Source organism: Staurois parvus, unplaced genomic scaffold, assembly GCF_062004578.1.
Source record: "Staurois parvus isolate SC_StPar_1 unplaced genomic scaffold, SC_StPar_1.0 ptg000151l, whole genome shotgun sequence".
Taxonomy (NCBI): domain Eukaryota; kingdom Metazoa; phylum Chordata; class Amphibia; order Anura; family Ranidae; genus Staurois; species Staurois parvus.
The window spans coordinates 6198209-6214214 of NW_028317947.1; the positions used below are offsets into that span (position 1 = coordinate 6198209).

At 42.3% G+C, this 16006-nt stretch overlaps 1 protein-coding gene across 1 annotated transcript in view; it reads right to left on the bottom strand.

The window, feature by feature from the left end:
- IKZF3 (IKAROS family zinc finger 3) overlaps positions 1-16006 on the bottom strand; it is an 89822-nt gene that overhangs the window by 23665 nt on the left and 50151 nt on the right. Inside the window, exon 8 of the mRNA XM_089674697.1 lies at positions 12583-12699. Within this exon, the coding sequence (XP_089530823.1) occupies positions 12583-12699 (117 nt within the window). The remainder of the gene's footprint in view (positions 1-12582; positions 12700-16006) is intronic.

The window sequence follows — 16006 nt, forward strand, 5'->3', positions numbered from 1 at the left end:
GGAGATGACCAGAGACTGCGGACACAATGCAGGGGATGACCAGAGACTGCGGACACAGTACAGGGATGACCAGAGACTGCGGACACAGCACAGGGATGACCAGAGACTGCGTACACAGCACAGGGATGACCAGAGACTGCGGACACAGCACAGGGATGACCAGAGACTGCGGACAGCACAGGGATGACCAGAGACTGCGGACAGCACAGGGATGACCAGAGACTGTGGATAGTACAGGGGATGACTGCCGACCTTTGGGGAGGGGGGGGAGCGGGTACCTGAATTTGACAGGTACCCGCTCCCACTTCCGCGGAGTTGTTCTTTCATCTTACCTGTTCCTTGATCCAGCCGCGCGCTGTCTTCCCGGCTTCTGTAATGGCGCTCGGCATGACAGCCGGGTGCCCAGTGCGCATGAGCGAGAAGCACTTGCGCTTTGTGATTGGTCCGGCGGCTTCTGGGATCTGTCATGTGTCCCAGGTGCCGCCTTACCATTCACAAAAAGCACCGCTTCCTGCGCATGCGCACTTGGCACCCGGCTGTCATGCCACACTACAGAAGCCGGGAAGACCGCGCCGCTGGATAGAGGAACGGGTAAGATGAAAGAACAACTCCACGGAAGTGGGAGCGGGTACCTGTCAAATTCAGGAACCCGCTCCCCCCCCCTCCCCAAAGGTCAGCAGTCATCTCTATAAGGTCCCGCTATAGAGCTGAGCGGCCGGCCCGGTATTCTGACACGGCGGCAGTGGAAATACCGGACCGGCCGCTCCATATTCGCTCCATAAGACGCACTGACATTTTCCCCCCTTTTTTGGGGGGAAAAAAGTGCGTCTTATGGTGCGAAAAATACGGTAATTATTGTTACAGACACATTTAGGCAACTGACTAAAGGAATCAGGCCTAGGCATATGTAAGGCCAACTCTGGCATAAGCCTTAAAATGGAGAACTGTCTTTTATTTCATTACTATTCAAAGTTTCCTAAGAAAAATACAAGGACATTGAACATTTCTGACAATGCTATTTGCCTGGCTGTTATGATCCCCAGCTTTAAGATTTTTTAGAGTCATTGACCCTTAACCTCCCTAGCGGTCTATTTATGTCCATATTTCTGTGCTCAAAGCGGTACATTTTTTTGCATGGAAATATGTCGTTTTTTTATTGTAGGCCTGTAATTTTTAGGAATAACTCACTGAAATCTGTCCGAACAAGAGTCTAGTAAACATCCCGGGTATGATAAAATTTGAAACACAAAATCATAAATTATAATATGATAAATAATCATAAAAAATAATAATATAATAATAAATTTAATTCAATAATATAATCAAACCAAAAACACTGAAATTTGAAATATAACGCTAAGTGCGCACATCACTGAGCTTAGTCGTAAAAACGTTTTCAGTGTCTGATGACGAATTTCCCCACGAATCATTATCACTCAATTCTGCAAGTGGTTCTGATTTACTATCGCTGTTCTCTAGCTGGTCTAAAACTGCTTTTGACCTAAAGGGACGCTTTTTGGACGCCATGGACTTTTCTCAGTTTCAAGGCAGAAAGAACAGTAAGAATGCAGGCAGGGCACAGGACAAAGCACTCGGGGCAAAATGTATGTGAAATGGCTTGATACAGTAATGTTATACTATGTGATTTTAGTGTATTGAGTGAATGTCACTTTTAAAATTTTTGAATTTCCCGCCAGTTCCGTCCACCGTACGTCCCGACATTCGCAGGGACCAGAACCCAGAAGACGGATGCTGGCATCGGCTGGAGGAGATGGCCGGGAACGCTGCAGGGGGGACATCGCGGGAGTGAAGTACAAGGTAAGTGAAACAGGGATCCCAGGGCAACGCTGCAGGGTAATCCCGAGTGTAGCTCGGGGTTACCGCTTTTGGTACTGAAAGTTTACCCCGAGCTACACTCAGGAATACCGCCAGGGAGGTTAAAGTGGAACCAAACTCAAAAAGTGAGGATTTGCTATGTTATAGGGAAAATGTAGACATTTTATTTGAGTCTAAAGAGGAACCTGAAAAAATTGACTTATATTTCAGGAGGAATTACAGATAAAAACAGTGCACTTCCTTGTATTTAGGTGTGCACAAAGCCTTATAGCTGTTATTTCTGCAGTATGCTGCCTCTGACTGCTAGCATCATAAAATTTGGAGTGAGATTTGGTGATGTCACTGCCGCGCCACTTACTGTAGTTCTTGCTGGAGGCTACGACATGAGGAAGCAAAAGCCCTGCCTTTGCCAAAATGGCTGCCTCCACACAGAGACACAGTGCAGATTAAGGCAAGGTAAGTCGGAAAGATCAGCTGCATGGAGACCACAGTAACCATAAAGCAAAACAGAGGGCGCACTGGCTTACTGCATTATCCTTAAAACATATTTTTATTTGTATAAAATTGGTAAGTATTATACTCACAAACTGGCAAATATATAAAAAAATCATCATATAGAAACAGCAAAGTCCAATCCACGATTCGTCATGTCACATGACAGGGCAATAGGACATCCAACAGACTAACGCGTTTTAAGGACTTGCCTCTTAGAGCCAGCAAGACTGTTTTCTGCATCCTCACTTAAATAATAAGGTGTCAGCTTGTGACATGTGGGGGCGTCCCCGACCCATCCCATGGACGGGAACTAACTCCTCAATCCCTAACTGTTATCTTCAGGCCCACTCTCAAGCGTAGTAGAACTGGCATTTGTTTTCTGCACAGAGACCACAGGCGTGGCTGGTGGCTAGCACTTTTCCCTCTGGCAGCCTTTTTTTTGGGCACAGTTCCTAAAGTTCTCTTTACCTAATATGCATTCAGAGCAAAGTCTGACATCTTTATCTATATAATAGGTTTAGCTCAATTATTTACAGTATTGACGCCAGAGGGTCAGCATGCAAACCAGGCACTAAACATTTGCAGTCAGTAATGGCAGGAATGGTTTCCTTTAACTTTTTAAAGCGCGGTCTATAATTTTTAACATTAAAAATGCTACTGTATGTAAAAGCAGAACTCCAGATAAACAGGAAAAAGCCATTTTGAACAGTAAAGGCCTTGGTCACATTGGCAAACCTAAGTGTATATCCGTGTGAAGGGCCATGTTTTCCTGCGCAGGATGCACTATTCATGTCTACTGAGAAGCAGCAAATGTATAGACACAGCCACTGGTCCCAGTGCAGTGTGAAGAAGCCTTTCCATATATGAAGGTTAAATCTCTTTGTCTCCAGACGTCCTCTGTAACAACGTGAAAGTGAATAGCCAAGTTCACTCTATGGACCACTTATGTATTTATATATGAGAACAAAGGACGACTGATCGGCTGCACTCCAAACAATCCAGAGATAGACCTTAATCTTTCACATGGTAATGAATGAGCGCTGTGTTTAGCATGAAACCTGCTTACCTTCTAGTCCCCCACTGTATTTCCTGTCTGTATTGGTTTAATCTTGGTTCAATAAAGTGGATTGTTTGGAGTGCAGCCAATCGGACGTCCTTTGTTCTCACCTATGCAGCACACGAACTAGGCTAGAACCTACAGGAGGAGTTATGTTTGGATATTGGGAGTCTCTCCACCTTGAGCAGTGGTAATACATATGTGGTAATACATATATATGTATTTATACATGTTGATCTTATCCCCCCCTTAATCTCCTCTTCTCAAGAGAGGATAAATTCAGCTCCTCAAATCTTTTCTCATAGCTGAGCTCCTCTGTGCCTTATCAGTTTGGTTGCCCTTCTCTGCACCTTCTCCAGTTCCCCAATATTTTTTTTTGTGAACAAGTGCCCAAAACTGAACTTTATATTCCATATGGTTTGTGCAAGGGCAAATTTATATCTCTCTCTCTGGTTTGGTAGATGATGAAGAGGATAACTATGCATACATAGTTAGTCAGTTACATAGTCTGGCTGAGAAAAGACAAAAGTCCATCCAGTTCAACCATAGACGCATACAGTGGATGCTCAAAGCTGTAGGAGACAGTAAAGATATATACTTTATGTGACAGCCAGAGGTAACGATTTTTGCCTGGCATTCTGTTTAAAAAAACACATCTTGTTATCTCTCCTGACTGATGCCTTGAGTTCCCCTGTAAGATACTCATATTGCCATACCTTATCTACAAATGCTGCAACCAGTGAAATACACCTCTTCCCTTTTTCTGTTAACTGCTAGACCTGATTCTTCTCCTTTTAGCTCTGTAAAGTGTAGATATCAGAGCACATAATGTCTAACCTCACTGACATTGATTATTCCATCAGCTTTGTGCAGTGGGAGGAAGTCAGTATCAAACCGATTTCAACTACAGACACATTTTCTTTACATGACCTAGAATTAAGATTTCACTGGGTATGTGCAGAGGTAGAAAGACTTCAGGCCATGCCCCCCTTGAAAATGTATACAAGTAAGCTATTTCAAAAGGGGATAGCTTTGTCCTAGGGCAGGGGTGGGCAAACTTTTTGACTTGAGGGCCGCAATGGGTTCATATATTGGACCCGGGGGCCGGACCAAGAGTAGATGAATGATGTGTATGTGTCATCCATAGTAAGTATAGTAATATTCCCCCATAGTAAGCATAGTAATTAATCCCCCATATAGTAATTCATCCCCCATAGTACTTCATCCCCCATAGTAATTCATCCCCCATAGTAATTCATCCCCCATATAGTAATTCATCCCCCATATAGTAATTCATCCCCCATAGTAATTCATCCCCCCTATAGTAATTCATCCCCCATAGTAATTCATCCCCCATATAGTAATTCATCCCCCATATAGTAATTCATCCCCCATAGTAATTCATCCCCCATAGTAATTAATCCCCCGATATAGTAATTCATCCCCCGATATAGTAATTCATCCCCCATAGTAATTAATCCCCCATAGTAATTCATCCCCCATATAGTAATTCATCCCCCATATAGTAATTAATCCCCCATATAGTAATTCATCCCCCATAGTAATTCATCCCCCATATAGTAATTCATCCCCCATAGTAATTCATCCCCCATAGTAATTCATCCCCCATATAGTAATTCATCCCCCATAGTAATTCATCCCCCATATAGTAATTCATCCCCCATAGTAATTCATCCCCCATAGTAATTCATCCCCCATATAGTAATTCATCCCCCATAGTAATTCATCCCCCATAGTAATTCATCCCCCATAGTAATTCATCCCCCATATAGTAATTCATCCCCCATAGTAATTCATCCCCCATAGTAATTCATCCCCCATATAGTAATTCATCCCCCATAGTAATTCATTCCCCATATAGTAATTCATCCCCCCTATAGTAATTCATTCCCCATATTGTGTCAATTCACTTACCTTTGCTCCGCGCGTTCCTCTCGCTGTGTTCCCGCGCCGTTCTGGTCTTCAGGGCGGACTGTGAGAGGAGAGGAGTTCGTCACGCTGCCCCGCCTACATCCTGACAGCCAATGTTTGCCAGCGGGTGCCCGGCACACAGAAGAGCTGCATTAAAAGAGCCGCGGCTTGCCGACCCTATTGCCTGTCACCTGGTGGGCAGTGTGCTCCGGAGCCGCATGCTGTGAAAAAGAGCCGCATGCGGCTCCGGAGCCGCGGTTTGCCGACACCCGGCCTAGGCTCACAGGAAATGGGTTATTTTTTATAGAGAAAGAGGAGGGGAACACATGTAATTCCAAGAAAAGGAATACCAGAGTTCTGTATTTTATGTTAGAAATCCAGTGTATAAAACATTCTTGTACAGGCCAGCCAAGTAAAACTGCTAGATATCCAGAAGTCTTTTCTGTTCTTGAACAGGCTCACTGAAATTAAAGGGAACCTGTCGTCAAGCATGTACATAGGTGTCTCAACAACTGATAGATTACATTACATCGAGTTTATATAGCGCCAAAGGGTTTGCTCAGTGCTGTACACAAAGTAGAACATAAAAGATGGCAATGACAAAAGCAGAGACAAATTTGGAAAAAAAAACTATAGACCAGACAATTTGTTTTGTGTTATGTATGAAATCTTTCATCTGAAAAAAAAAAAATAAAAAAACTCAAGAGGGGAAAGGGGAAGGAAGATATTGTAACATATATGATAATGACATTCTGTTGTCAGCTACAAGCAAAAAAGGTCAGCATGCTGAAGAAACAATACATTAATAAGATAATTCCTATAAACAGAGAAGAAGACATAACTATATACCTCCTATAGCTTTACAGTCTATTTATAAAGTGTCAAAAATAATAGTTTAGTTGGGAAATTATGGTTTTGACTGTTTTGCTTATTTACTACAAAACTTTTTGTTGTAGATTGAATTTACCAGTTTATCAATACATCTGATGTATCTGATCAGATGAACATTTTGCAAAGACTTTTATTAAACTACATTTGGAAAAATAACATATTTACTATTACCTATCTTGCCAGACCTGTCCTCCCTGAAACTACTTTCATTTTGTTTGCTAGGGGAGCCCAGAATTAGCTCATAACTTCTGCCCACTCACACTAGACCCCACTACCTCAAAAAGCAAGGTGTGGTGCTCCACTATCAATAATGATATATAAACATTCATTAATAATTAAGAAAAAAAATGTATATATATGGATTAAATTAAATAAATGACATTAAATTAAATAAATAAAATGAGTGAATAAGTCCAACATTAATTCAGCAGCCTAATATTACAATCACGCTGGTGCTGCATGCATGTCTTTGAATAATCCGTGATTTTGATGTGTCTTCTAATAGTGTAATACAAAGCAAACAATGTATAGTCCACCAGTCTTAAATAATGTGCTCCTTCACCAGTTGTGCTCTCACCTGACGTATATGACCATACCGTTACGTGAGGTCATAAAAGCGTGTGTCCCTTTAATTGGACTCAAAGGTGAACAAATGGATATATCCCTGTTTCCCAGATGGATGGATAGATGAATGAATCCATTTGTTCACCTTTGAGTCTAATTAAAGGGACACAAGCTTTTATGACCTCACGTAACGGTATGGTCATATACGTCAGGTGAGAGCACAACTGGTGAAGGAGCACATTATTTAAGACTGGTGGACTATACATTGTTTGCTTTGTATTACACCATTAGAAGACACATCAAAATCACAGATTATTCAAAGACATGCATGCAGCACCAGCGTGATTGTAATATTAGGCTGCTGAATTAATGTTGGACTTGTTCACTCATTTTATTTATTTAATGTCATTTATTTAATTTAATCCATATATATATATATATATATATTTTTTTTTTTTTTTTTAAATTATTAATGCATGTTTATATATCATTATTGATAGTGGAGCACCACACCTTGCTTTTTGAGGTAGTGGGGTCTAGTGTGAGTGGGCAGAACTTATGAGCTAATTCTGGGCTCCCCTAGCAAACAAAATGAAAGTAGTTTCAGGGAGGACAGGTCTGGCAAGATAGGCAATAGTAAATATGTTATTTTTCCAAATGTAGTTAATTAAAAGTTTTTATTAATTAAAAGTTTTTATTAATGAATGTTTATATATCATTATTGACAGTGGAGCGCGACACCTTGCTTTTTTATTTATTTTGACACACTAGTAGGAGTATGTGTATAGTGTAGGCGACCCACTTATTTATTTAATATTTCATACACCAGCTCATTTGATTTATATTTCATTGTATATATTTTCATTTTTATCAAACACCCGGTGATATTTCGTTAACCTGTTGGCTGTATATATATATCCACTTTATTTAATGTTTTCTTATAGTACACACCATAGTAGCTTACGAGAATCATGTTTGTTAGACCCCACTGCCTGCTTTCCTGTCTGTTCTACAACTAATTACATGTACAGTTTTAAGAAAGAAAGAAATAGTCCCAAATACAAATTACTCTGTATTGAGAGCATCTAGAAAAAACACCATACATATATACAGTACCTCCCCTGATATTTACTGTCTTTTTAAAAATATTTTCTTAATTTACAACTGAGAAACATAAGTGCAAATTTCCTGGTTTGGTAAATCCTTCCCTTTTCAGAATTCAAGCTTGGCTAAGCACACGATTTACTTTTTGCCACCGAAAACAAACAGACCCCATTTTACACTGCATGATGACGCCTCTATACTGCTGGAAAGAGGTTGTGAAACCCAGGCACCTATAAGCACCATGGGGAAAACCCCGGGAGAGGCAGAGTCAGTAGTAACTGAAGTTTGAAGCTAGGCAACAAATATAAACCTTAGAAAGGGAAACGTTTATATTTATTAAGGCAAAGAGCAAGAACAAAGCACAATACCCACAGCTGCCAACCAATTTCTATCTGATGGTTGCTATTGTCACAAGTGATCCCCTAGATTGTAAGCTCGTAAGAGTAGGGCCCTCTTACCCCTCGTACATTGTTTGTTGTTGTTGTACTGTGCCATGTATTGTCCCCCCTATTGTACAGCGCTGAGCAAACCCTTTGGCGCTATATAAACTCGTAGTAATAATAATAATAATAATAATTGGTGCATCTCTTTCCAATCTAAGGCAGTTTATGGATATTTTAAAAATAAACTCTGTATTTACACAAAAGGCACATGCACATGGAACATGAAGGTAAATATTAGGCATCACTAAGTGACGGACCAAGGTCTGGATCCGGACCAAGCCACTGACCTATCTGGATCGCCACAATCACGCCTTTTAGCAGTCGATTTTCCCCCAGCCTCCGCTGCTGTCATTAACAGAGCAGAGTGGATGGCTGGAGGTGGGACAATTCTGGACTGAAGGCAGGAGCAGCACTGCATGGAGACTGGGAGCGGCAGATGCCTGAATTAAATGTTCAGGGTAATCAGGAGGTGAGTGTCTGCTAGGATACAGGAGGCGGTCCTAGCAACCAATCACCAGCTTGTTAAAATGAAAATGTAACCCAGCAGCTCCCACCCTCCATCCAGTGCTGTTATGCCTCCCACCTTCAGTCCAGCATTGTCCCACCTCCCACTCTCCCTCTGTGTAAGGTAGGAAAGTGAAGGGAGCAAAGGACATGGCTGTGAACTTGTGAAGGATGGGGTTGTGGGGGTGATATTAAGGGGGGTTAGTGCTGCTGTGGGGGGTGATGTAAAGGGGGGGGGTGCGATGAAAAGGGGGGGGGGTGCTGTGTATGTTCTATGTGGGGGATCATGTAAAGGGGGGCAGCGCTGTGTGTGTGGGTTCATGTAAAGGGTTCATGTGTGTGGCGGGTCATATAAAGAGGGAAAGTTCTGTATGTGCAGGGGGGGTCATGTACAGGGGTGCAGTGCTGTGTGTGTAAGGGAGTTATGTGTAAAGGAAGGGCAGTGCTGTGTGTGGGGGGGGGAGTGATGTGAAGGGGGGCAGCGAGGTGTGTGTGTGTGGGGGGTGTCATGTAAAGGGGGGCAGTGCTGCATGTGGACAGTCATGTAAAAGGGGCAGTGCTGTGTGTGTGGGGCCATGTAAAGGGAGGTCGTGCTGTAGTGTGGGGGTGATGTAAAGGGGGGCAGTGCTCTGTGTGGGGAGTCATGTAAAGGAAGGCAGTGCTGGGTGTGTGTGGGGGGGTGATGTAAAGGATGGCAGTGCTGTGGGGGTTATATGTGAAGGGGGGCAGTGCTGTGGTGGAGGAGATGTAAAGGGAGCCATGCAGCCGCACACAAAATGCAGTGCTGCACAGAAAACGTGCCGGAGTACCATTAACTCTTAAACGCACTGAAATACTTGGTGCAGTCTCCCGCACATGGAAATGGAATGACACACATGTACCATGCAGTTTCCATGTGACCGCATTTTAAAAAAGGTGCCAGGACTTTTTCCCAGCAGAAAATGCACACCTGGGCTACGATGAAGAAAATGCGATTCGTACCTCTGCTGGAAGAAAATGTTACTAATCGGACCTCCATGAATTTTAATTCAATACCCCTGATGGGTTAAATCCCACAGTTTAGTACAAAATAGAAGAGGGGCAAGGTAGTGTGCATAGAGGTATGGGGATCCAAGTTGAATGCGAATGGTATAGAGACAATAAATATGGAAAAGGTCCAGGGAAGGTGATGTGAAAACTTAGAGGGTCGGAATAGTATCTCAGGAAGGTATAATTTAGGAGGGGGGGGGGGGAGAGGTGCTAGGGGATCTCCTGTCTCTAACTCCAGGCAATCACTTGCACACATTACTCAAGCAGACAGGCAGCATTGTGAGGGTCATGCATAGCCATTGCATACACAAGATTCAGAGAGGGATGTGACTTTGATCCAGCAGAACCAAAAATTCTCATGTACTCTTGGTACTCTTTGGGCACAGAAGGAGGTTTTGTGTGCGTAATACAGTATTCTGTAGTTTTGCTCTGTTGTGAAAAATATTTGTAAATCTTTTTCCTAATTAATTACCTAGAGCAGTGGTGGGCAACCTTTTTTTTCAACTGAGCCAAATCTCGCCAAAACCACGATTGAAATTTATTTTGAGAGCCACATTTTTAAAACTGAAAATACATCCCCCATATAGTAATTCATCCCCCATAGTAATTCATCCCCCATATAGTAATTCATCCCCCATAGTAATTCATCCCCCATATAGTAATTCATCCCCCATAGTAATTCATCCCCCATAGTAATTCATCCCCCCTATAGTAATTCATCCCCCATAGTAATTCATCCCCCATATAGTAATTCATCCCCCATAGTAATTCATCCCCCATATAGTAATTCATCCCCCATAGTAATTCATCCCCCATATAGTAATTCATCCCCCATAGTAATTCATCCCCCATAGTAATTCATCCCCCATATAGTAATACATCCCCCATATAGTAATTCATCCCCCATAGTAATTCATCCCCCATATAGTAATTCATCCCCCATAGTAATTCATCCCCCATATAGTAATTCATCCCCCATAGTAATTAATCCCCCATATAGTAATTCATCCCCCATAGTAATTCATCCCCCATATAGTAATTCATCCCCCCTATAGTAATTCATCCCCCATAGTAATTCATCCCCCCTATAGTAATTCATTCCCCATATTGTGTCAATTCACTTACCTTTGCTCCGCGCGTTCCTCTCGCCGTGTTCCCGCGCCGTTCCAGTCTTCAGGGCGGACTGTGAGAGGAGTTCGTCACGCTGCCCCGCCTACATCCTGACAGCCAATGTTTGCCACGCTCCGAGGGCCGGATTAAAAGGTCCGCCGGGCCGTAGTTTGCCCATTGTTGGGCTAGCTGCAGAGTCCTGACTTTTGGGGCGGCCGCCCGAGAGGAGGGAGGGGAGCGAGCGCCCGGCACACAGAAGAGCCGCACTGAAGTGTGTAAAGAGCCGCATGTGGCTCGCGAGCCGCGGCTTGCCGACCACTGACCTAGAGGTATAATCTTGCGGTGGGAATTGATCAAGGAGTGCATTAAGGAGGCTTTTTACCTGATTGGTTCTTGTTGTATGCATTCTTTTTTTAATGCTGTGAGTGGACACGTAAATTCTCAAGTTTTGGGAAGGGTACTGAGAAAGTGGGAGAGGAGGACTATAGGCCAGAATCCCAAATTTTCCAACCTGGAGATCTTGATTGCTCATGCATATGCTACTGGCTAGTAACTCTCCTAGAAATTAGCTTTTTATACATAGATTCACACAGGAAAGTCCTATTTTAGACCATTGAAGACTCTTATTTTAACTGATGAAGGGGGTTTCTCTGGCCCCGAAAAGTGTGTTGGCTGTTCTTTTAGTGTAAAAACAAAAAATGAATAGGACTCTGTTAACATTTAGTCTGGCACTCTGTCCCTTGGTGCATGTTTTTTCTGGTAACCTGCTGAATACCCACAAGAGGGTAGCCCAGTCTGTTGTGAGCAGGCTGACCTGAGTCAGTGAGCTCTCTGAACGTGTTTGTCCTCTTACAACTTTGTATGAACTCATATCAAAGCACCAACACCTCTTGGATGCTTTTTTTTTCATTGGAACCTTTTAAATAACAATCAGACATTTGCCTGTATCATGTCTTGATTGATAAACCCATAAATCTGGGAAAAACAACTGGACCTTCATACTGCCAGTTGTACACATAAAAAGGAAAATGTTGCTAAATCATACATTTTAAGCAAAATCTGAGGTTATTTGTAGATCCCTTTATGTAGCCTGCTGTCTGATAAACAAAAATGTATATTGAATGTTCATCTGATTATATTTTCTTGGCACACATCCAGTCAAACAGTCACCAAACACAGAGAACCATTCATGCCCATGTATTGATACCTTAAATGTTAGGTTTAGCCAAAAAACTTTTTTTTTTTTTTTTGTTTTGGATAAAGTGGGAGAGGGGTAAAATATCTGTCAGTTTTTAATACTCTCTATGACCTTGTTGGGGAAATTGTCCTTTCCTTCCTACCTTGGTGACATTATTATCACCAGGAGAGGAGGTATAGAGATATCTTCAAGAAATAAAGAACACTCTCTTAGTAGAAAGGGAAAGGACGAAACCGCAATCAGCTTTTCAATGTTGTCTGCATCCTGCTGTTGTTGGGACAAGAAGTAGAGGAAAAACTCCCTTACAAGGCCTTGGGCAGCAATAAAACCAGAAAACAGAGTTTTAACCCTTTCCTCTATATACAAAACACATTAAACAGTTTGGACTGGGGTTAACTTTGAATTGCCATGTCTCTTACCAGTAAACTTCTGGGGCATAGAACTCTTTCTTTTTGCCACATTGCTGGCTAAACGGTCCAGGACCATTGCCCGTTCACTCCCTATCTCTGGCTTCATTTGTTTGGGCTCTTCCACAGCTGTAATATGGAAAGAGAGAAAATAAAGAGCATAAAAAGACATTCAAAAGCCCTTAGCATTGTGAGGAAATAAAAACCTGGCAGTAAATGTCAACTGTTTTTTTCTCACTGCTTCATGTAAGTGAACTTGTGGTCAACATAAAACAGCACAGACAGACAAAACCTTCTACTACTAAACAAAGAGACAGAATATACCGCTTGTACAAACAGCACTATCTGCACGATCTAGAGGAAGTGACAAGAAGACAGAAGGATTTGTGGAAAAAAATAGAATAATATAATGTAAACAGAAACATGAATCTTATTTGTAGACTGAATGGCTTATATAACCCCAATCTCTTGGAAAGGTTTAAAACAAAAGCAATATAGTGGCAAACAGTATAGCAAGCAACAAATTAAAAAATAAAAAACTCAACCAACACTGAGGTTAGTATTTGTCCATTATAATGCCTGTACTGCTGTCCCACTATTCCATATTAGCAGAACCATCTTTGGTTTATTTATGGTGGCTGTTCCCCATATGAAAGACTCTTGCAGTGCATTTTACTGTATGTGCTATATACTATATATTATATATAAGGACTTGCAGTTAAACTCATTAATGGTTAGGTGATATTGTGGGCTATTAGTAGCATCAGGAGTGCTAATTGACACAGGTGGTATCCTGTGGGTTGGTGATTATAAGGAATAGCACTTCTGATCGCCTCTCTGGTATAACTAAGCACCTAATTGTGTGAAACGCGTTAACAGCTTCTCAGTCCGCTGTGCTGTTTGTCCCAGTTTTAGAAGAATAAAGGATTTGTATCTTTTACTAAGTCTCTGGTGTGGGACCATCATCTCTTTTTCCTCCATACATGTTGGCGAGCCAGAGCCTGCACCGGTACTAGGATTAAGTGAGTCCAGTATTTGCTCATTGATGGATTTCAGTAGTATGCAAACTGGCGTGATTAAGGCAAGGACAAGCTGAACATCATCGAAAAAAAATCTAAAATGTGCTCTAGCTAGCTTCCCCCCATTAATTCAAGAGGTTGGCTCTGCTAACATAGCAAGTTTATATGAAGGGAAAGGCAAAGAAGTGGCGCAGGGTATGGGATGCCAATTATGAAATGCTCTGTAATGGCAGAGACCACATGCTCTAGTTCAGTGGTCTCCAAACTGTAGCCCTTTGCTCGTTTTGTTAACGCCCTTGGGGCACTATTGCTCCCACTGATTTGAGGCACTATTCTTCACACTAACACCAACAGTGGGGCTTAATTCCTGCAACTGACACCAACAATGGGGCACTATTCCTCCCACTAATATCAGTGATGGGGCACTAGTCCTCCCACTGACACCAATGATGGGGCAATATCCCTCATCCTACTGACCACATGCATTATGCCTGAGACATTGTTTGCTATCACTGATGCTGGGACTGGGACATTTTCTACCACCACTGGCCACAATCAGGCTCCCCTAAATTCAGAAGGACAGTAAACTGGCACTTTGGAAAGATTGGAGACCCCTGCTATAGAGTATACCACAGGACAGCTACAATAAAAAAGGATGATAAATTATTAAACAAGTTGATGACTTGGGAATAGTAAGCAGCTCATAAACCCCATATGAATACTTCAAAAGGTACCTTGTATTTCCAAAGCTCCCTTAACCACTGTGGCTACTAACTGAAACCACTGGGACTGAAAGCAAGATCCTGGTCTGTCTCTCAAGGAAGCTGACAATGGCTCTGGTATGTCTGTAAACATTGTTTGCAGGCCTTATTCATAATTAGCCAGTAACAAGAAATGTAGAAAATGTTTTTTATTCACTTTTTATCTGCAGCTCAAATGCAATGCTCCTTGATTCCCACATTATATCAGTTCTAGCAAACTCGCAAGTGAAAAAACATGTATTTAATTAATTTTATAATGAAAATTCTACCTACTTAAGCCCTAATAACCCTTATTTGGCCCTGAACAGTCATATGTTTTGATTTTTTTTTAAAGCCCAAAGTTTTAAAAAAGTTTTCCCATGCAGTGGGGCTGTGTCTGCATTGCATGGGTTAACTGCTCATTTTTTCTAGGACAGGGGTGTCCAACCTTTTGGCCTTCCTAGGCCACATTGGAAGAAGAGGAATTGTCCTGAGCCACACATAAAATACACTAATAATAAGGATAGCTGATGAACAGAAAAAGTCGGGCAGATCACTGATATAGATATACCTGAGTAATAAAACTTTATTTTATTGTAATATTTATTATAAAAGTAAAAGAGGGCAGCATGCAGCCATATGGTTGTATCTAGGGGGGTGCTAGGGTGGGCTGCACCCCCCCCAGGGCTCCTGCCCCTGTATCTCTCCACAGAGCATATGATGCTCTGTGGGGAGGTTGTGGGTGGGGGGCTTTGGGAGGGAACAGCTGAAATCTGCGGGGGAGCACAGACCACCCCAGCAAACACTCTAGATAGAGCCATGCGGCATTTACTTGCTTGGCGCTATTGGAAGTCCATGTATTCTCAGTGCCAGCTGAAGCGCCTGCTACGCTTGCATGACATCCCTCGCGTTCCTCCATACGTTCCTGTGTCTAGCTTGTCCCTGCCATCCACCATGAATTTTATGCTTGCATGGCATCTCTCCAGACATGCCTGGGCCACAAGCTGAACTCTCATGGGCTGCGGGTTGGACACCCCTGGTCTAGGGGATTGGAGAACCGAGATATGCTTCCACCCACTGTCCCCAAACAAGAAGGGTTCCTGTGGCTCCTGTCCTCCACAGTCTAGTGGTCTTTTGCAGTGGACTGTTCCTGATGGCATCACACACACAGACCTGCTCTGGGCAAGAGCATAGCAGGAACAGTCCACTGCTGGATCGTGGGGGAGCACCATTTGCTGGTGGAGCAGAGAATCAGGTGAATATAAGCTTTCTCCTCACCCCTAGACAAAACGAGCAGTGAACCCGTGCAGTGCGGCATAACTCGACTGCTTGAGAAAACTTTTTTTTTTGCCTGGATTTGGGCTTTAAGGACTCATATAGAGTATAACCTTATTTTTTGTTTTCTGTTTTCATTTGCTGATTTTTTAGAGCACTGAAAAAAACCCATATATTTTATTTGTGAACAACCTATCTATGCTTTGCGCCTAATATTTAATTATTTTACACAAAAGGAGTAAAAAAAAAAATAGATAAAATTTGCTGATTTTATCTACAATTTGATTAAAAATTAAAGTGGTTTAAAGGCAGAAGATTTTTTTTACCTTTATGCACTCTATGCATTAAGGTAAAAAACCCTCTGGGTGCAGTGCCCTCCCTCATACCTGAGCCCCATCTCGA